Source organism: Lycium barbarum, chromosome 11, assembly GCF_019175385.1.
Source record: "Lycium barbarum isolate Lr01 chromosome 11, ASM1917538v2, whole genome shotgun sequence".
NCBI classification, from domain to species: Eukaryota; Viridiplantae; Streptophyta; class Magnoliopsida; order Solanales; family Solanaceae; genus Lycium; species Lycium barbarum.
Window position 1 is genome coordinate 302,507 of NC_083347.1, and position 23,984 is coordinate 326,490.

Consider the following 23,984-nt stretch of genomic DNA (forward strand, 5'->3'; position numbering starts at 1 on the left):
AATGGGTCGGACTCACCAATACCAATTTAACATCAGGGCAGTTTCAAATTGGTATTTGGTTTTACAAAGGATTAGTGAATGAACTGATATTTCGTATCCACTAACTTAAAAATTTGAACCTGCTTTGTATGTTTTAGATGTCAAATTCTGGAAAGAAAATGAGATAAGGACAATTGCGTAACCTTATTGAAATAATGGGAATGCTTCTCCTATGTGTTGAAAAAGTTGCAAGCTTGATTACATTTCAACGTGGTCGCTACGCTCTCTTTTATTGTTCTTTATTGCTAGTAAGATCAACATATATCCTTTTAATTATCAGTTTCCTTTAAAGTCTCTAATTTACCAATTCTCCAGTTAAATACTCATATTGATGAGGACCATTCTCCAAACTCAGCTCCATTATTATTTAATTCATCCAATCATGGCTTGTGCTTTTCTCCTTTGATGGAGAAGCTACCTCTATGTACGGTGATTTAATTTTTGGTTAAGGAAATTAGCAAAGAAAAAAAAAGGAATTAGAAACTGTCAGGATCATCCACCTAACCTATTTTTCTTTCCCCTTTTTTCCTCTCACAATATTTAAATTGCTCGAATGGGTAGTTGAAAGATAAGAGAACAGTTTCCCTAATTCGATGACCAATGCTAGTTACAATCAAAATATAAAAATAGTATTTGGCTAGATTAGTTGCTTTAGTTTGATAAAAATGAGGTAAAATGATTTAAAACATGAAGCTGGAATGTTATAAGCCGGATCCTATGTTTACACTGAGCTTAAAGAAATTTATGATTTTTGGTTTGTCATTCAGTATTTGGTACTCGCTTTAGAACTCGACTAATTCAGTTTGGTGTCGAGAAGTCCGCTTTAAGGAATAGGTGATCCCTATAAAAAACGACTTTATTCACAGAAGTCGAACATGAAAATTCTAATTATAAACAAAGAGGTACATATCACCTCACAAAAATCTATCGTAATTAAAATCAAAGAACTATTCCAAGTGTAAACTTGTCACTCCATAGTCCACATAGACTTTGGTAGTATAGTTCTTCTAAACTTCAAGAAATTATGTCTGTACGCCGTACGGCATCGGGTACAGTATGTTGACATAATATTATGAAGCGGTCCAAGTCTTACCTAATCATATTAGGTGTCACTAGTTTTTAGAGATGATCAAAGACGTCCACATTGTTTTAGGTGAGACAATTGAGAAACAAACCTAACACACTTATTTAGCTTCTTTAACTCTTGCCGATTCACCATGATTTACTTGTAAGCAAAGGCGGATCCAGGATTTGAAGGATGCGGGTGCCACTATTTTACATAAGCAATACCTATTACTAACCACAAAAGATTGAGTAGGAAGGACAGGTCGGTTAAGTTAATTTTGGGTTAATTCAATTAGGTATTTTATTCGTAATAAGTTCGGTTTAGTTTAATTTTTTTCACACTTGATTGAAAAATTTAAATTTTAGTCTAGAAGAAAATGACAAAAACAATAACAAATTAAAGTCAATATGTAGCATATTTTTTTTACATATTATTTGTTTGACTACATTAATTCACCTTCAATATTTTAGAGTTAGTTTTTTCCGTCTCAATTGTCACGACTCACCCGGAGGGTCATAACGGGTACCTGGAGCTAACCTATCGAGCACCTCTTAACATACTTCTCATAATCATACCTAGGTGGATCACATGGCTAACTCATAATTATCATAAACTTTAAAAGACACGAGTTCAGTAAACATATGCACGTCTATGCAAACATCATCAATTATGCCCAAATATACAAGCCGACAAGGCTGCCAAAAAAATGATATACAAAGATATGAACCGATGAGGCTATAGAACATCTAACTATATATATTTGTCTACGAGCCTCTAGATGGAGTACATGATGTCATAAAGACGGGACAGGACCTCGTCATGCCCATATATGTATATATATATATATATATGTATATATATATATATATATATATATATATATATATATATATATATATATATATATATATATATATATACATAAAAGAATAATACCAGTTGAATCACCGCTCCGGAACAAAAGGAGCACTCCTATATACTCGTTGATGAAGCAGCCTAGGGGTCTGGTCCGTCTCCCTGTCCACCTGCGAGCATGAACTCAGCGTTCATAAATAAAGACTTCTGTACGAATAATGCACTGAGTATGTAAGGCATTAATGACAACATAACAAAAAGATATGGAAAGTAACATGAGATAAGAGAGATAACATGTATATCTGAATGCCTGTTAAGGCGGATATCATGCATGCTTAGCCTTTAAAAAAAACATTTTCATACATACATACATATAATATAAATGTTAGTGTTGCGGAACGTGCAACCCGATCCATATGTCATACCATCCCGCGTCCGGGGTAACATCATAACGTACCCACTGCAGTGGTGTCTACGTGCCGTACTCGGCCAACTATAGCGTGTCTCGGTGTGAGAAAATAGCTACATATATATAAAGCATGCATGAGAGCTCAAATAAAATGTTATCACTTTATCGTAGTGACATAAGGTCGGTAAACCTCCAATTTCTATTATGGAATCATCATCATCGCTACATCTCACCTTGAAAGAACAACTACCATAAGGTGAGATCAACAACAATAAATAAAATCAATAATCATGGAACAAGCTCAATAATATCATGAGAACATCAAGAACTATATGCTTTGGTATCTCTAGAAATGGAATCATCATAATCATCATCATAAAGAACATTTATCAACAATATCATAAGAACCTTGAGAATCATGAGCTCCTAGCATTTCTAGGAATAGGGATATTATGGATATCATGTGTAGATTCATAACAAAGGAATCATGCCCTAAGAAAGAAAGAGTTAGCCTTAACATACCTTTTCGCCTCCTTAACTACTTAATGTTTTTCCTCCCAAGCTCGCAAATCTACATTCAAGAGGGTTTATACTAGAGTTAAGCCATTGAGACTCTCATAAAATCACTTAAACTAATACCTGAGCTAACGAAAATCAAACATCATTTCTTTTATATCTTTTGCTTCCACCCATCCTCCAAACAACACCCAAATACCAACAATAATGTCAACAACTCCATATTTAAGAAATTATATACAATTTACACCTAAAACAATCCAAAACTTCCTTCCAAATTCCATTCATAATCAACAACTACAACACAATGTCTCATAACTTTTCCTACCACAATTTCCTTCACCCTTGTGACTTATTAACCTCCAAATCAACTCAATATAAGAAATAAAGAGAGAGCATACCTTATTCTAGAAGAACCCTAACTCACCCAATCTTGTTTGCAACCAAAACTATCACAACTTTAAATAAAAGCAACGACCATTAGTCCATTATCATCTATAAACTAGGTTAGGGTTTTTAAAGCTTGATTCTCACTTGATTTAGCTTAGGAGGTGTATGGATAGGTAGAAAGGGTAGAGAGAGCTTGAAGAATCTAGAAAATTCTGATTTTTGGGTGTAAATAATGACCCAAGTCGTGGCCCTTTTGATTTATAGGAGAGAGAAAATTTCCACCGCCTGTAATTCGACGGCAAGGTCGACGGTCCGTCGACCAGTTGACGATCCGTCGACTCGTAACCGTCGAATGGAAGCAGCTTCTGATTCTCAAAGAGTTGTTCGACGGTGCATGTTGACGATCCGTCGAACATTCGACGGTCCGTCGATTTGCAACCGTCGAGTTACTCAGCTATCATACTCAGTTTCTCTGGTTCATTCCGCCTCTAATCTTTCTGATACTTGTTGTACATTACTTAAACTCCCGCATACGTGGAATAATCATGTAGAATATCTTATGAACTTTACAACAACCTCACTTACTAACTTCACGTCAGGTATCTTGCAGCGAAACTCAGCTTATAAAATATGGGGTATAAATCAATTATCAAGTTTTAGCCAATTGTTTGCATAACAAAAGATTCAAATTTTAAATATGTAAGAATCAATCCAAAATGTCTAGTAAACTAACCTTTTTATCCTTTAAAAGTCAATAAAGTGCTGCTCAAATTATATTCCAATAGAGATCAAATGGCGCCATCAAAAAGAGAAAACAATATGTTAGATATACAAAATCAATTCAAATTACTTAACAAATGAAATTTCTTATTAAGTATTCTTTATAGAAACAAAATAATGGGTATTGTAAATAAATTGGAAAAAAGAAAGAAGCTAACGGAGGAGGATGAGAGAGAATTTCCTTTTTAGAACAATGAAGAATAGAAAGTAGAAAAAAGAGGCAAAGAAAAGGCAGGAGGAAAGAGAAGTGAGGGCATAGGGGGGGAAATCAGATATCAATGCCTGCTATGGGTTTTGAACTCGGGCACATTATTAGAGAAATAAAAACCTTAAGCGGCCAGCATGAACCATTGGCACCAGAGCCTGTTCATTTACTGCAAGTGCCATTTAGTATATCTATATCTGTTTTCACGGATATTTGCATAAATACTCAAAAAATTTACTGAAGTGTGCGGATGACGTGACACTCCTACTTCGTAAGGTAGATCCGCCCCTGCTTGTAAAACCCAACCTAATTGTAAGATTATATCAATCCCTTTACAACTTGACTTGTTATAATTATGCATTTATATAATTTGATAACTCTCATCTTGATCATATATTTTATTGATGAATTAAGTTTTAATCTTGGAGTTGTTTGGACGTATTTGTCATTAAGCTAGTTTCATGAAAGGAATTTTTACGCGTTATAACTACTTCTAATACATAATTAATGATAATAACTACCTTTTATTTTAATTACTAATAATAACTAAATATTTTTCTAATTTAACTATTATAGCTACACAATAACTTTCAATTACCATTTCACAAATACACCTAAAAATTAGTACCCCCAATCCCATATCCCCTTTTAATGGTAACAATATTAATCACTTAATATACATTACCATTCTCTCTGCTTTTTCATAAATTCTTACCCTTTTAAAAAAAGAAAAAATCTGTGAATGCCTAGTGAAATAGTCGTCTTCTTCTTCTCTTCACCCTTCTGCAAAAATTTCACTTCCATTCTCACCAATCAAGAAGATTCGTCGTATTCTTTCTTCTTCTTTTTCAAAAAAAAAAAAAACTTAAAGTACTCTTCTTTCTTCTTTTAAAGTTCCAGTATATCAATCGTCACCTCAGATTCTATTGCCTTGTGAATTATTAAAAATCACAATAATTCAATTTTCTATTTTGGGGTATTGCAATCCGAAACGGTATTTTCAGTACGGTTATTTCGATTCAAGGAATATGTGGTCAAAGTTGGCCTCTTTCACGTTCTATCCCATCTCGTTTGTTTCATGATTTTTTCGCTATTTGTGTTATTATTCTTCCACAAAATCAACTTGGTGGAAGTGATTGTTTTTGCTCCAGGCCGTGGTGGTGGTTACGAGAGAAGGGGAGAGAGAAAGTTTTTTAGGGTTTTGAGAAGATGAAAAATATATGTATTTGTCTATGTTCTATGATATAACTACTAATTGTTGTGGTTGGTGGTGTATTTTTGTATGTTTTTCTATATATTTGTGTATTTTGTTCAAATTAATTCCATCAGTTCATCTAGTTTCAAATACACGGGTGACACAAATACATGGTAAGTTTTCTATATATTTATGTATTTTGTTCAAATTAATCCCATCAAATACATGGCTGATGCAAATTGTTACTCACGCAAATATATGAGATTTAATATAAAATACATAGGGTTTGATTGGAAACTTCAAATACATTAGATATGATATCAAATACATGGGTAAATAAAAAACGAAATCAATATTGAAAACTTCAAATACATTACCACTAAATACATGGGTGATGCAAATTGTTACTCACACAAATACATGATATTTAATATTAAATACATGAATTTTGATTGGAAACTTCAAATACATTAGTTATGCTATCAAATACACGGGTAAATAAAATACGAAATCAATATTGAAAACTTCAAATACATTGGCTGTTGAATGTTTTCAAATTTTGAATTTTTGATTTTTTACGTTTGAATGTTAAAGATTGGATGAAGGACTAGAAAACGGTTATGGAAAAGAAATCTAAAATTTGATAATGTGGAAGAGTATGGCAAAAAGTACCAATTAATAGCTAATTAAATGTATGGTAAAAAATACCAATTAATAACTAATTAAATGATCCCACCGTTATGGCCTAAAATCAAGGGATATGTTTTTTTTTTACTGTGTTTCTATGAATTTACACGCATCAAATACATCTGAAATAATACCTTAATTTGGGAAAACATAACTACAAATGGTAATATTTAAAAGGATAGCTATAAATGATAGGAAACTACCATAAGGTAGTCATTTGACTAATTTTACCTTCATGAAAACCTTTTGTAAAATTTGTAGAAGTTTCAAATGACCGAGTTAAAATGAGCTGAATTAATAAGTGGATGGATTAATATTTGAGAAAGGCTGAGTCAAGAAATACTTAAAAAAAAAAAAAAAGATCATAGCCCAACTTGCTCAACTTTTATCAAATTCTAATTTGTTTCCTTATTTTCTTAAAATTTTCTTAGTTCCAAACAAAATTAATAAATACTCCATCCATTTTAATTTATGTGAACCTATTTCCTTATTCGTCTGTGCAAAAAAGAATGACCCCTTTTTATATTTAGAAACAATTTACCTTTAAGCTTGATGCTACTATAATTTATAGCCACACAAAATATATGTAACTTATTTAACATCACAAGTTTAAAAGTCTCTTTGTCTTTCTTAAACTTCGTGCGTAGTCAAATGAGTTCACATAAATTCAAACGGAGGAAATAAATTTTTATTATAGCGATATACAACATATCACATAAAAAAGTTAAAAAAATATTTTGCATGATTTCTTATGGATCAAATTAGCCCACTAAAACGAATGGATCATTCACCCCGCTCAAACTTAAACAAATCAAGCCAATCGTATTCGTATTTACATGAGCTAGTTTACCGCCTCTAAAGATTCGTCAGACTACTCTTTCCCTTGACGAAATGGATCTTAATTATTTCATTCCAAATGTGCCACTTAAATTGACTTGATTTTCGGAAATAGTATTATCAAAGATCTATAGACTCTAGACGTACTCAATGTGCTGCCTAATAAATGATTCTCAACATCTCCTCTGCCATTCTAACAGAATACTCATTTCTCATAAAACAAAAAAAGTGTTTACTTAACCTTTTTTTTTTTTTTTGAATAAAAAAAAATTAATTTTATTTTTTTAAATTTGCCTTTATTAAGTGTTATGTGATCAAATCACAATACCTATTTAATTAAGGAATATTTAGTCAAATTGCCTATTTTATCTAGGAATTAATATTTTAATAAGGAGTGTGCAAATGATTAGGTAGACACTCTTTTTTATCGGGAAGGAATATATTTTAGGAAAATGATCGTCCCAAAATTTCTTTGCTTATTAAAAGAGGAAAAGAAAAGCTAGGCGAATGCTTTTTTTCTTCTGCTTTATTTAATTTAAGGAAATATTGGGATAATTATTCAAACTTGAATAAAGTAAGCTAAGCTTATAATTTCAAAATGTTAATTAGATTGAGAAAGGTTGCTTCTCCTGTTGGCAAATACTTATCTGCACCTAATGTTTATACTAAACTAATTGAAATAATAATTAATATTATTAACTGAATTAATAAAGTAAAAATATGTATTCGTCTATATACACGTATTCATTAATTGATGTAATTTCTTGTGCACATAAGTTTTTACCGGCTCCCCGTCCACGACTCTTCAACTCCCCAAGTAGGGGTAATATAGTGTGAGTTGGTGTGTTGGTGTTACGAAACTACCCCTAACTATTACAGATCCAAACATGGAATATAACGTCCAGCTCAAAATTACAGCAGTATGAGAATGAAATTTGGCCCCGAATCACGGAAATTACAGAAAGGCCCCCACCTACCCCAAATCACGCAAAACTACCACCAAGCTTTGAAGGTGCAGAGGGAAAAGTTCTTCAATTTTAATTGTAAGGATGAATTTGTTAACTTGTAAGAATTGGCAACTACTCCTTCTAAATTGGAAGGGAAAAAGGAAAAGATATAGTAGTAACAAAAATGCACAGTAAGTAGTATATGTCAATCACATTTTCGTGTTTCTAATTTTCCAGAAATCCTCCTCCACCTTTTTCCATCACAGAATATTTACACGATTTTCAGAAAGGGAAAACAGGAGAAAAATAACGAAAAAAACGATCTCTTTAACTAAATAGTATATCGTCGAGATCGATCTGCTCTACGTAACCGCTAATCCCCTGTTTAGTACTTAGCATAGAAAAAAGTAGAGCAAAAACAGAAAAATCTGTCATAAACACCGTACTGCTAAAGCAAGTCATCAGAGAGAGCATTAATAAGATCCTGAAGATCATCGCCAAGCCTAAGAGCTTCAAGAACTCGTTCGAAAATAAGAACATGACAGGGAATACGAAGAACACCTCTCTGTTCATAACCATACTCTTGAGCGGATTTATTAAGTAATTCAACAAAGATCGGATGGTTAAGAAGTTCAGCACTAACGATAAATCTCTCCATTTCATCGCCGACGTAAACAGGGAGGTGTCCTTCAGGAACTCCGGTACCGGATCTGAGTTTTCCAGTACGGAATGATTGGAGTCTGCGTGGACGAGATGATGACCTGGATTCAGAACGGAGTAAAGAGTAGTTCGAGGATGAATCAGCCACGCGCGATAAACGTCTAATGAGTTTCTTCATTTTTGTTGTTGAAGGAGAGGGAGAAAAGGGGAATACTAATAATAATGGAGAAATAAATGTTGCAGAAATGACAAGTGTGTGTGTGTGTGTGTGTGGAAGTTGAGGGAAGTTGGAGAGAAAGAGTGTGGGCGTTGTCTTTATATAGATGGATGTTGTGGGAGTTAAAAGAAAAGAGGTACAGATAGACGTACTTGGCAGGTACAATTATTTGTTTAGGGGGTGGGTTGTGGGATGTTGCGTACATTTCTACATTTTTGGCATTAATTACCTAGTAATTTCAGTGCAATTAATAAAACACTTAAGGCCTCATTCGGCTTAGCTTAAAAACAAAACAGCTTATAAACCGTTAAAAAAATAAGTTGGGTTATCCAACTTATTTTTTGGGCTTATTTTAAGCATAAAATGACTTATAAGCTAAGCCAAACGGGCTCTAAAACTTGACTTGATTCGCCCAAAACTTGTGCCACAATTATTTACCACTCCTCCATTCCTACTATATTTTTATTCGAGTTATTATCTTAAAATCCTCGTAAGATATTCATGTTTTATCAGTTTAATACTTAAAGTATGAGGTGTTTTTGTTATCTCTTGAAATAAAAAAAATATGTTTCAGAAGTGGGGAAGAAGTAATCAGGCTTTGATCGAGTAATTTCTGTCCTTAAAGAATTTAAGCTTCCCACTTCGTTGCTGCAGGGATGGTAGCAGAATTCCTCCAAGATTTTACAAAGTCTCCGAAATTCGAGTACGAGCAATTAATTTGAATTTCCCACAAGAACAGAATGTTGTGATTTGTAGTGAAAGCAATAGAGAGAAGAACAAAAAATCTATAATTGTTCATTCCTTTTGAAGCAATACCAGGTATTTATAATACCTCTGTTGGCAGCAGACACATCTGTTCGAACAGTCTTTTCGTAACAGACACATCTTTTAGAGTGACTTTTCTTTTCTAAAAAGAGTGACTTTTTATTCTGAAAAAAGTGACTTTCTTTTATGTGAAAAGAGTGACTTTTATTTTCTGAAAGAAAATAACTTTCTTCCCTCTGAGCTAACCCATCAATACTGTAGGGATCTAGTACCTCAGTTGGTTGACTACCTGAACTCTCACCTTATTGGTGAGGGTTCAAATCCCCACGTTGTATTCCCCTTCCCCTATGTAATTAAAAAAAAAAAAAACCATCAATACTAACTAATATAACATTTTCTATCTCAAATCTACTTGCAATGTCAATTGTCATCGAAAGTAGTCTCCTCTTTTTGATAGTATGTGAGAGCTAAAAAATAAATTACAAAAAAACATTCATATGTCATTTTACACTTTTGATGTACCTTGAGTTGGGGATACAAATGAGAGGAATCCCCCCACAATCTTTTGAGAGCTAAATTGAAATCCTACTTGAGCTATAATTGGAGCTTGTTCCAATTAAGTAGCTTTAGGGAGTTTCTACTACTAATCAGGTTTTTATTAATGGAAAGGCATATATCACTCCTAGAAGTGGATGAGTTAAATAAATAAAATATCATTTTACATTATTTTCCAAGGAATAGGCTTGAATACAACTTGTTAAATCCTTGTGTTATTTTTTATTATCTATTTTCTTTGTATTTGAGTACTCGAGACCGAGGAAATATAAATTAGTGAACCCACAATCTTCCGCAATAAATACTCTTATAAAAATTAATCTACTACATGCACTCATTCAATACAAAGGAAACTTTTGGTAAGTTATATATATTTAATCTATAAACCAAAAGTCTTTGTTTTAAGCACCGAATATTCTCATAAATGATACAAATGCTCAAAGGCCTTCATTATCTTATGATCTCTTCCATCACACAAGTAGGGACGTAATATCTTTAACTTATTTATAAACTCTGGATATTCTTATGCCATTTACGGGTTCTTACGTTAAGTCGTCACTAGTTTTTGCAAGCTTAGTTTAGTTAAAGTCGCACTGCAGTGAATTGTTCTGAATTCCATTTTTTATCATCTTATCTTATGTCTAGTTTATTAATGCCTTCTCTTATTGTTTCTTTGTTTCACATGACATGGATAAATAAACTCTAAGGTCAGATTTAATATGATTTCAAAATGCAAATATTTTATAATTGTGTAAATCTTTTTTTTTTTAAAAGCAAATATTATGAACGTAACTGATCTATGGGAAGATTTCATTACTAGTAATTGGAATATTTCTTATAGTTTGAAGATGAACTCTTATATATGTATGTTGTAATTCCAATTATTTCAATACAATATGGATTCACAACAGCAAATTACAACGAGGATCGAATTGATTATATTCTCTTTAATTAAGAAAGCTCATAACAGTGGACTACCGGATCGCCACTAGTTATTCTACTTCGGCAGGATACTATGAATAAATAATTGGGCACAAATACACACTTGTATTTTCTTAATGTGTTAAACTCTCTGTCCCTCTACTCTAGTCCCTAGGGTGGGAGCTACCTAAAATTGGTGCCAATAGTTTGTTGGAAGCTTATCTCTACCTCGTATGGTTACAAAGTACATCCGTACAAATGGACCGTATAACAAACGTTACCTACCACAATCCAGACAAATCTTGGGGGAAAGTAATTTAGGGCGAGTTGTCTTAATTTTAGGTGACATTTACTTTGTACGCCGCAGTAATTAAGTGTACTTAGACAAGTTTGAGATTGATTAGTACAAAAGGGTGCACGCATAGCTAGGTATTGGTTTGATGGTAAGTATCACCAATTTGCTTCATCATTAATTAAAGAATGTTATAGATTTAATATTAAAGTAGATAACAAATTAAAATCATATTGCTACCAATGAAACGTTGGCATATGGTAAATCACCGCATTCATGGAATTAGCGTAAGTTGTTTATTAATGTGTTCGTTGCTGCATTTGTAATTGACTGATTTTCTAACTCAACTCCTTTGCGTCTTACAACATTAAGATGTATCTTGCGTTTCGAATATGTAAAATAGAAGCTTTACCACTGAACTACAACACAATCATCAGACAAACTTACAAGAAATTAATTAATAAGATAACCCCCCAGTGGTGGTTAGTAAGTACACCTTCATTTTTTAATCAGAAATTTCGAGTTCGAGCCTTAGTAAAAAAATTATCTTTATAAAATAGTTTTAGCCCCTAAATGTCTCATTCTAACACGAATTGGAATTAGTAGAACCTGATATGTTAATTTAACTAAACTAACATATAACTAACGTGATTTTGTAGGCGAGAAAAAGCAGCTTGGGACATTCTCCTTGCGTGAAATGCAAACAAACAAAAGAATGAAAAACGACGAGCGGAAAATCAGTGTAAACGTTGGACCCGTGATATATTTTTTCATGATGTTTTGTAAGTTAGCGGAGCGGGTACTACTACTCTCATGGAATAGTTGTGGTCTGCTAAACATAGCCTCGTTTGTGTGATCCAAATACAAGCAAAAATCCGTGATGTGATGTCCTTTCGTTGCATTTCTGTACGTCTAGCTTTGAGCCCCGCACTTTTGTAACCCAAAAAAAAAAACAAATTGGAACCAAACTAACCTATTAAAAAAAAAAAAAAATCAAACTAGGCTTCACTCACAGAATCTGTGCGTGAAAGGACCAAACTGTAACTTTTTAAGTTTGGTCCTTTCACGCACAGATTATGTGCGTGAAAGGGGTATTTTTTTTTTTTTTTTTTTTTTTAAGCTATCAAAAATCACGTTTTTTTTCATACTTTGGGCAAAGATTAATTATGTTTCAAAACTCCGAAATATCAATATTTTATATAGAACTTAATATATTTTTTTGCGTACAATAACGTCGGCTCATTACATCAAGTATACCTAAACGTTTGGATCGTCGTTTTAGGGGTTGTAAAGTACCCCGAAGTAAGTTTTGTTTGCTTGGAAACTTTGTTCTTTAGATCTAAGTGTCATATTTTATAGGATTTTGATTTAAGTGTTTTGAAATAAAAATATTATATTAAAAAATAATTCATCCAATCCAAAAGGTTCAACTAAGGTATAATATATCTCATTCAATGCTCCCACCAAGGTTTGATCCCATGTTGTTGGCATAAAAAAGAAGTGAGTAAAACAGAGAGGCTAAACCACCAAGCCAAATTGGTGAATGTTACAAAGTAGACACTTTTTATTTTTTATATTGTTCACTAATGCTATCTAACTCGTTTTCATAAATTGAATTTCGAACCTCGAAATTGACATTCAAAACATCATTACCACGGGATTAACATCTCGAAATAGATTTTTTATCATTAGATTTTTACTAGAGAAGAATGAAATTTTTGCACAAATTTGGGGCAAAATTCAAATTGAATGGGATAACGGGCGTTTTTTGGAAAATCGGCTCGGCCAAACCGCCATACGGCCGTTTGTCCGCGTAGATCTCGAAAAAATACCCTGAATAAAAAAAAATCGCGTAAATCGGACATCCGAGCGCAAAGTTATGACCATTTAAAGTTTCAACAATTTACAACTAGTTTTCCACCTATGCTCCGATCCTTATTTTTTATTTACGTGAGTGAAGAGGCATATGTATACTTGATGCAATGAGCCGATATTATTGTACGCTAAAAAAAATATTAAGTTCTATATAAAATATTTATATTCCAACGTTTTGAAATGTGACTAATCTTCGGTCAAAGTATGAAAATAAACTTAAAGATAACAAGTTTCCAAACTTACTTCGAGGCACTTTACAACCCCTAAAACGACGATCCAAACATATATGTATACTTGATGTAATGAGCCGATATTATTTTACGCTAAAAAAAATATGAAGTTCTATATAAAATATTTATATTCCGGTGTTTTGAAACGTGACTAATCTTCGGTCAAAGTACTGAAAAAAGCTTAATTTTGAGTTTGATTTCCAAAGAACAAAGTTTCCAAGCAAACAAAACTTACTTCGGGGCACTCTACAAACCCCTAAAACGACGATCCAAACGTTTAGGTATACTTGATGTAATGAGCCGACGTTATTGTACACAAAAAATATATTAAGTTCTATATAAAATATTGATATTTCGGGGTTTTGAAACATAACTAATATTTGCCCAATGTATGAAAAAAAAGTGATTTTTGATAGCTTAAAAAAAGAAAAAATAAATAAAATACCCATTTCACACACATAATCTGTGCGTGAAACCTAGTTTGATTTTTTTTTTTAATGGGTTAGTTTGGTTCCAATTTTTTTTTTTTTGGGTTACAAAAGTGTGGGGCTCATCTAGCTTTACTTATTCAAATATTTAAAATCAGTGTGTTCAATGCCGTAAAATTTGGGTAGCACGAACAAAATTGATAAATATATTTATAGAATGTTATAAGGACAAATACATCTTGTTCCATTATTTATGCGTACCTTTGATGGATTTATACTAATATTTGATGACAATATTTATGCAACTTTTAGTGATTTGTTTGAATTCTTTATTTTTTTCCCAACAGGAAACAGAAAGAAAAGGCTGAATTTTTGTTTATGGGTCCGGTAGGGAATTGGAATGAAAGTTAAAGTGTATAAGTGGAGAAATGGGAAGAGATTCTTATCTGCAGACAGAGAGTTATGCAACCCCCACTCCTCAGAGATCACACAGCAAGAAGTCAACTGACATCCAAATCCAAACCTATACTATCAATGAAATTAATCATTGCAACTATATAGTATATGAAAACTGTATTGAGTACTATTGACCAATCCTTACACCCAATACATGTCCCACTACGCTTTATACGTTATTTGACTCGTTTTGATTCGATACATATTTTTATAAGTTGTGTAAGTCTTGACTAGCTTCTGCGTACGATAATATTTCCTCATTCGATTTCGGAAACTCTTTCTTACATTTGCAACTACAATGAACACATACTTTTTTTTCCCCTTCAAGTCTTCAACGTAACATTTTACATACTAATTAAAATTTTCATAATGCACTCAATGGCAATGTGTTGGGCTAAATGAAAGATACTATTGTAAGCTTTAGGCCATATCCATAGGATTTTCTTCAAAAGGCTTCACAAGAATAGTTTAAACTTTAAACAATAGGTTCACACAAAAAGTACTACTATAAGTCATGATAATTTATAGTTTAAACAATTAAGAAAAAATGTTAGAAAACGTGGTCAAATAAGTATCTCGTAGACTCATCCAAATAGTAAGAGGTTCACATAAATTGAACAGAGAGACTATATATGAGAAAATTTCTTTTTTGTTACAAAAGTTACTGTAGTAGTAGTTTTGGAGGTAATACCCTCCATGCTTTGCAGGCCTGCAGCAGAGTGACAGCACGTGTCCAACTCCAAAAACCTCAGATGATCACCTGCCATTCTTCAATACTATCATAATTCAGAAGATATAGCAGATACATTGAACTTCCGGCCATAACCAAATATTTCACCATCCCTATTGGGATAAAAGGATAAAAGATCTTCTCCAGCTGGATAACTACGTACAGCAGTGCTGCACTTGTTCAAAATCATCGCAATTGATCATCTGGAAAATAGATACATCCAACGACTACGGATAATTAGCTATAACATTTTATTTAATTTTTTGCCAGATCAGAAGAAAAGTTATACTAATAATATGGTCCAAAAAGTATATGCAACGCAAGCAGAGTAGTAGTTTGAATTCGTTGGTAGTTGTTGATTGAAGAAACTAACATGCCCACACGCTGATAGTTGAAATTAGTGAATGCGACAACTACTGAATACAAATTAATACTCCAGGCTAACCTTCTAACATTTATACAATTCATTCTGAGCAAGCATACTAATTTTGTACATATATATTTGAGTCCAGAGCCAAAATGGCATATTTTTACAGCAATTAGACCAAAATAGGCTGTCTTTTTTTTTTTTATACCCAAATGGGTATTTCGTTGATCATTCAACGAAATACCCCAGTTACTGTTCATAGCAGCAACTCTTTTTTTTTTTTTTTTTTTTGCTATTTCGTGGATTGTTCCACGAAATAGCTTTTTTTTAAATTTTTTTTTGCATTTCGTGGAACAATCCACGAAATAGCTTTTTTTTTTTTTTTTTTTTTTTTAATTTCGTGAAAAAAATGATTTTTTTTTTACATATCATGACACAATCCACGAAATAGATGTTTTTTTATTTTATTTCGTGAATAAAAAAAGAAATAGGAAATTATAATTTTTTTTTTTGTTTTTGCATTTCGTGTATTAAAAAACGAAATAGGATAAATTTTTTTCTAATTTCGTTCGTATAAAAAGGAAATTGGAAAATATATATATATATATATATATATATTATTTCGTGTATTAATGAAGGAAATTGATTTGTTTTTTTATTTTTTTTGCATTTCGTAATCTAATGAACGAAATAGGTTTTTTTTTTTTTGTATTTAGTGAATAAAAAAACGAAATAGGAAATTATATACATATATATATATATATATATATTTTGCATTTCGTGTATTAAAAAACGAAATAGGAAAATAAAAAATAGGAATATATATATATATATATATATATATATATATATATATATTTCATTCATGTACCAATGAAATAGGATGAATATATATATATTTTTGTGTTTCATTTATAAAAACATTTATATATTCACGAAATAAAAAAAAATCTTATTTCGTTTTTTAATAAACGAAAAAAAAAATAGTTGTAAAGTCAAGACATAACTTTATTTTAAATATAAATATAATTCTAAAAAATATAGGGAGAAAAACTAGTTGTAAAGTCGTCAAACTTTAGATGGTCATAACTTTGCGCTCGGACGTCCGATTTACGCGATTTTCTTTTTGATTTTGGGTATTTTTCCGAGATAAGGCGGTTTGGCCGAGCCGATTTTTAAAAAAAACGCCTTTTATCACATTCAATTTCAATTTTTCCCCAAATTGGCATGAAATTTTCAGTTTTATTTACTTATAAGATGATGATACGCAATAGATTTCAACGTAAAAATCCAGGGATAATGTATCTGTGAATGTCAATTTCACTTCTGCGGTTTCAATTTTTGAAAATAAAGCTGACTAATTTTCTCGATATATAAAGTTGACTAAAATAACCTTACAGTTAAACACTAAGTTTTTTGAAAAATATATTTTAAAAAAAATAAAAAATGGTTTTTAATCAATTTGGAATATATATATATATATATATAAGATCAATTTCAAAAATATATAAAAAAACTGTTTTTTTTTTATATTTCGTGGATTGTTCCACGAAATGCAAAATAAAAAATATAAAAAAAACAGTTTTAAATTAAAAAATAAAACAGTTTCGTTAATATAAATAAAATTGTTTTTTTTTTTTTTTGCATTTCGTGGAACAATCCACGAAATATTTCATTGGTACATGAATGAAATATATATATATATATATATATATATATATATATATATATATATATATATATATATATATATATATATATATTCCTATTTCATTTTTATATAAACGAAATGAAAATAAAATTATTTTCCTATTTCGTTTTTTAATACACGAAATGCAAAATATATATATATATGTATATAATTTCCTATTTCGTTTTTTTATTCACTAAATACAAAAAAAAAAAAAAAAAAACCTATTTCGTTCATTAGATTACGAAATGCAAAAAAGATAAAAAAACAAATCAATTTCCTTCATTAATACACGAAATAATATATATATATATATATATATATATATATTTTCCAATTTCCTTTTTATACGAACGAAATTAGAAAAAAATTTATCCTATTTCGTTTTTTAATACACGAAATGCAAAAACAAAAAAAAAATATAATTTCCTATTTATTTTTTTATTCACGAAATAAAATAAAAAAATATCTATTTCGTGGATTGTGTCATGATATGTAAAAAAAAAATCATTTTTTTCACGAAATTAAAAAAAAAAAAAAAAAAAAAAAAAAAAACCTATTTCGTGGATTGTTCCACGAAATGCAAAAAAAAATTTAAAAAAAAGCTATTTCGTGGAACAATCCACGAAATAGCAAAAAAAAAAAAAAAAAGAGTTGCTGCTATGAACAGTAACTGGGGTATTTCGTTGAATGATCAACGAAATACCCATTTGGGTATAAAAAAAAAAGACAGCCTATTTTGGTCTAATTGCTGTAAAAATATGTCATTTTGGCTCCGGTCTCATATATATTTGCCCCCCTTTTAATTTGTTATCTGTCTTATCCCAGCATGTGGATGTTTTTTCAAAACTACCTTGACAGTTCCATTTCACACGAATGTCACGCCAGGACTTTCAAAGGGTTGTCCTTCTGAGCGATTGGACTATTACCAAATTTGAAATTGACTTGTTTAAGTAAGATAAGTTGCATGTAACCCCTATTGTGAATGTTTTCCTGCCGCATATGCGAGCATAAATTGTTGATTATAAATTGCAGTAGTGAAAAAAAATATTAGATTCATTAAATGATGAGTCATTTTGTGATCAGGGAGGTGTTATATGGACGAGTTTAACTTATTTTATTATGACACTAATATTGTTAGATCATCCAATATATATATATATATATATATATATATATATATATATATATATATATATATATATATATATATATATATATATATATATATATATAAGTAACTTTATAAACAAGGTGATTTGTAATCTTTAAGTCCCGTCACATACACCCTCCGTCGCAAATAATTTGTCGTTTTTTTGTTTTACACGTTCCTTAAGAAATATTAATTAGAAAGAATATTTGACTACTTTTACCCTTATTTATGTCTAAATTATAGTTTCTCTTTATTAAATGTTTACTCTATTTATTTGTTATTTCCATCAATGACGAAAATCTATTTAGGGTAGAATGGTGATGAAATAATTATGCTTAGAGCTTCAAAAACGATAGTATGAGACAATTATTTTTAGTAGTCACGACAAATAATTTGAGACGGATGGAGTATTATAATAGATAATAAGATAACTTGAAAGTATTGGGCTAACACTTAAGATGATGTATTTATGGCCATCAAAGCATACTGGCTTCTTTTTTCTTTATGCGTATTAAAATTCATAGGTAAAGGTAGTAGCAAACCAGTTCGTTGACAAGCAAGGCTTTAAGTCGAGCCCCTACGCCATCACCCTATCATTTCCATAATCGTCTTCCTGAGGTATATATGATAGTTAAAAAATGGTCTTAACTTGGTGTTATCTTTTGTGTTTTGTCCTTAACACGCACAATTTTCATAAAAAAGTCTCACCCGGTTAAAACTGTATATACTAAACCTTATATTAGGCGAACCCTGTAGTAATTTGGGGATGCTTTATGCAGTGGGTTGGTTCATCTTTTAACCTCTACTTAATTTTCTTGCCTTTTTTAATTTAATATTAGACAAGATTCTTCAGTACGGAAAGGTTGATGTGGGATCCACATGACCCCTTAATTAGGAAAGTGAATTTCTTGTTCTTCGGATTCTCTAATAATGTCCATTAAAAAAACACAGAAATGGGGGTGGCGCGATTTTTTCGTAGTTGCCGTACAGTCAAGTCGTACACGGAAAGCACCGACCCCTCTCCCTTGTGTGAATAATTAAAAAGAAAAAGAGAAAGAGACAATTAGACGTGACGTGGATATCCACCAAATGGGCCCATTATCCAGCCCTTTGGCCCTCGCTTTTGCGTCAGTTACGCTACTTTTTACGTCCCACGCAAAGATGCCAACGTTTCTGTCCCCTTAAAAATTCTCCTTTCTCCTTTTCTTATTTATATCTGATCTTTTAATTTTTCGGTTAAAAATAATATATGTCCTTTTTATTTTGCTTTTCATTTTTAACTCTCAAGTTGTTAAAAGATTGTGTAAACTTATGAGTTATATCTAATAAGTATTATTAATGAATTTTACTACTAACGTTTCAAAAAGTAGGAAGCGATTCACATTGTCCTTAAAAAAGATTCATATTATTCAAACTGGACCCCACTTTTGCTGAAATTTGTACAGAGAACTTGACTTTTATAGTAATTGATGACAAAAGAAAATAGTGCTCACATAATAGTTACGGACAAAAAAACTAATAAGACATCTATGTTAAGACAATGTTTGAATGCTGATTGAAGTTTTTGCTAATTCAAACCTGTGAAAATCAAGGAAATAAACATTATAGATATTACTTTAGGAAAATCTTGAAGGATTGGATTGATCTAATTTTTATAGGATCCTTGTATTTGACTAAAACAATTACGAGATTATAATGTCATAAAATTCATTCTCCAGGAATGTTAACATATCAAGAAAAGACAATTTTTTTTTTTTTGTTTTACCCATAGTATTAATTACTTACTTCAAATCATTTTTCAAATTCAATAAAAATATATACCAATTAATATGGGTACATTGGTAAATTATGCACTTCATTTATTATTTTTTAAACAATGTGAAAAGTTTAAAGTGGACAAGTAAAAGTCAATAAAGAGAGTATCTTGGAATTAGCCAAAGTCTGAGCTACTTTATTGAAGAGATTAAAGTAGAAATAAATTAAAGGCTATGAGATTAACCGCAAAGGATAAAAAGCCTTGCACTTGAATATATATAGTGATAACGTATTTAATTTGAGGAGCAAAAACTTGATGATGTTCTCTAGTTCCTTACAGTTAGGCCCTACAAACGACTTTTGGCTTATGCAATGGCAATACATTATGGTACATGCATATCAAATATATACGTATAATATGTAATACACTACTTTGGAATTATTCTTGTTCAAGGGAAGAGTCAATCGACACACAAAATACTGTGTAAGTAAATCAAAATTTTCTTTTTATATATTATAAATATGCACTACATGTTGAATCTTTTGATTATGTGTGTATATATACTTCTTTATATTTTGACACTCCGCTCTATACTAGAATGCTCTCTTTTCTACTGCTAAAGTCCATTCACCATTAATCAAAGGTGAGTGTTATAATCAACGGAAAATCAATTTCCCTTCCCTACTATTGTTGCTGTGTCCATCCTATTTAAGTACTACTACTATATAATATTGGGAATAATATATATTACAATCTTCTAAGCTAGCCTGCTTGACCCGCAATCGACCTTGCACGTGAAATTAACACTGCCATTCCCTTTACGTCTTTTCTCTTTAAGATCATGCATGATGCAACGTTCAGAGATAGATAGATCTATGAATTAATGACTCACCAAACCACTTCTGATTACGTTGTTGTCCACTCTAGTCCTCTAAGGGGTACTGGCGATCGAATGAACTTTTAAGTAAAGCCACATAAAGATAAGGTTTTTCATGTGATCTGTTTCACTTTAGAGACAAGACAAATATTTGTAATTAGCAATGAGCTTCAAATTCTATACTAACAACTTTATCGTTTGGATTGAATTAAACAAACATATCAGCCGCCGTCAGTGTCAAATTTTTCCTGCTTTGGTTTTTGTCTAGATCTTAGTTAAATGGTTAATATTCTTGACTTGAGTAGCTACATCTCTCGTGATGAACTAATTATTAACTTGCAAGCATGACACACCCGACCAATTAACTAAAATTGAGTCTTGAGCCTGTTACAATGAGACGAATCAGTAGTCTTGACCCAAAACAAATCATATCACATCATAATAAAAGTATTTTTGAGTTGTTTTAGCCCGACAACTGATATCAGCTAATGATTCAACTAATTGTCCCCGTAATGGTGTAGGGCTCGACTTAGTGCCTTTAACCTTCTACAAGCCAGTTTAGTGTCTTTAGCCAGTGAGCTTTTGGTGGCCATAAATACTCGAATAATGTGTGCAGTACACAGTTAATCTCCTGATAAATTCATAAGGTGATGGGTCCCGTAGAATTTAGTTCGTGATAGGGTGCAGAACTTAGTTCGAGAGGAAGATTTATGTGTAAACAAAGTCTCTCATTGGTAGTTGAAAACAAAAAAGATCTAGCCAGATACGATGTAGTAATATTCTTAATGGTGTACGGAGGCATTTTGTCGAAAATCATACGACTTGAACCTAAGCAGATAATATCGCAATATAATGTGAGTATCTTTGGATTGTTTTATCTCAGTAATAATTAGGGGAGGACTGAGATGAATTTGATTAAACTTAATCACTAAAAAGGTCTTTTATCTATGGAAACATTGGGTTATGCATAATCTAGAGTCTTCTATATATATTGCTGAATGTTTCTTAGAAGACAGGACAGGAAGTGAATAGTCATTTGTTGAATACTCCTATATATTTATTTCTGAATGGACAATTAGTTGAGGAGAAACCAATGGTCAGTTAACTAGGGTCACTATGTTGGGAAAGGGACATGAAAGGTCCAATTTTTGTGTTGAATGCTAACGATGCAAATTAGGTGAAAGACTGGGTCCGCTCAGTAAATATACACTCTGTCATATTTGCTTCGCAATTTACGGGAGAATTTAGGACCAGAAAACAGCTGTACTGGACTCTATTTTGGAGCGTATGAGTTAAAAACTAGATAATGTTCTGCCTGTTATTATCACTATAAGTTTTGTTGTATAACGAAGAAATTCATCTCATTTTAATAATGACTGAAGGTCAAAATTATACGCTAAAGTTTCAATCTTTAGGGCATATATAATTAATTGTAACATAAATTGTCATAATCAATGAAGTGAAGAACTTAGTAGTGACAATAAATGTCTTGCTATTTGGTGGGCATCAGTAAATTGGGTTCTTGATTTTGTGGTAAAACTAACAAGTAGAGAATATATAAGAGGGGCCCTTTTTGAGCAAGTAGTTTGTTGGCAGTGTATCCTTTAGGGATGTAAGGGAGTCATCAGCATTGACGATAAGAGTATGTTTTTAATCAATTTCGCCTTCATCAGTGGAATGCTGACTAAATAACAAAAAAGGTGGGGTTATCTTTTGAAAACAACGTTACAGCTCCTCTCCCATGACCTGCTTTTTTGTGGCTTTATGATGAATTCAGTATCTAAAATTTTCTTAACTCAGACTAATTCGGATGGTGTTTGTATGCCTTAAAAAGAAGAAAATATTTTCTATCAAGAGATTTTTTTTTTTTTAAGGGTTCGAACCAAGAAACCTTCTTAAGAGTCGAGGAATCCTGTTCATTTCATAAATGCTGTTTTTTTTTTTCTTAGCTTTAACTCGATATGTGAAATTTTCTGGATCGACTAAATTGTATTGCGTTGTGTATATCCACTATAAAGAAAAATGTTTCCCACCAAGAATTTTTTATTTTCATCATTTATTATTAAGAGTAAATAAATCTTTTCCATTCTGTCACACTCCTAGATGATTTTACTTTTTATTTTATATGCTCCCTTTTAATGGTTACCTGAAGATCAATAGGTTATTAAATACTCTAATTACATTAGGTTGCAAACGACTAGATAGATGTTCATAGAACTTTTAATGGTCAAATTTCGTAACTATGACTTTCAAAGTTAACTTACAATAGTTTATTCGGGTTATTATTATATTGAAGAAGTATATATGTTTTACTTACACCCTTCAACTTAAGTTATTCGAGCATAATTCCATGATACCAATTGAATTTTCGTCTTTTTTAATGTTTCCTAACCAAATGAAGCAAATTGTTACTATTAAATTTCCATAAATGACCGACTTGAACAAGTCAAACTCTAAATTAAATGAAAATAAACTAAAACAGAATCTTAGTGCACCCGACTTAGAAGTAAAGTTGATTAAACCCGAATATCAAGGAAATATATATAAATTATAATCACCGTACTGCAACACGTAGGCTTATAATATGAGGCAACGGCGATAAAAATAAGAGAGTAATTACGTTATGAGTTAGACAAAAAAAGAAGTGACTTGGACAAAAAAAGAAGTGACTCGGATTCATTAGATACCGATTCCTATCTCGAAAACGTGTTTTCTCCTCGTTGATTTTCTTAACTATCTTCTATAGGAGACCTTTTTTTGTCCAATCAAAAATGATTTTATCATTTCGGAATCCGCAATTCAATATAGATGGATATATACCCCCATCCATATGTCTCTCTTCCTGTAATTTTGACATTCAATTTGGAATACTTGAACGATCGATTCTTGTTTTTTATCTTCACTTTCGCCTGAAGGGGGAGGAATGTCTCATTAGTTATAACTAACCATTCCATTAAACAATTAGAATTTGAAATAAATATAGAACTGTAATAAAAAGGATTTCAAATGCCAAAAAAAGAAATGAAAAAGAATACTATCAAACCAAAAAGATAAGCTTTCAAAATGTTATAAATATGATCTTTTAT

General features: G+C 31.4%; 1 protein-coding gene across 1 annotated transcript; it reads right to left on the reverse strand.

Annotated features, from left to right (window-relative positions):
• Window positions 1-8,122: 8,122 nt before the first annotated feature.
• Window positions 8,123-8,884, reverse strand: LOC132616985 (auxin-responsive protein SAUR71-like). The gene has a single exon (XM_060331822.1). It carries the CDS (start codon window positions 8,762-8,764, stop codon window positions 8,375-8,377), a length of 390 nt encoding a protein of 129 aa, XP_060187805.1. The 5' UTR covers window positions 8,765-8,884; the 3' UTR covers window positions 8,123-8,374.
• Between the last annotated feature and the right edge of the window lie 15,100 nt (window positions 8,885-23,984).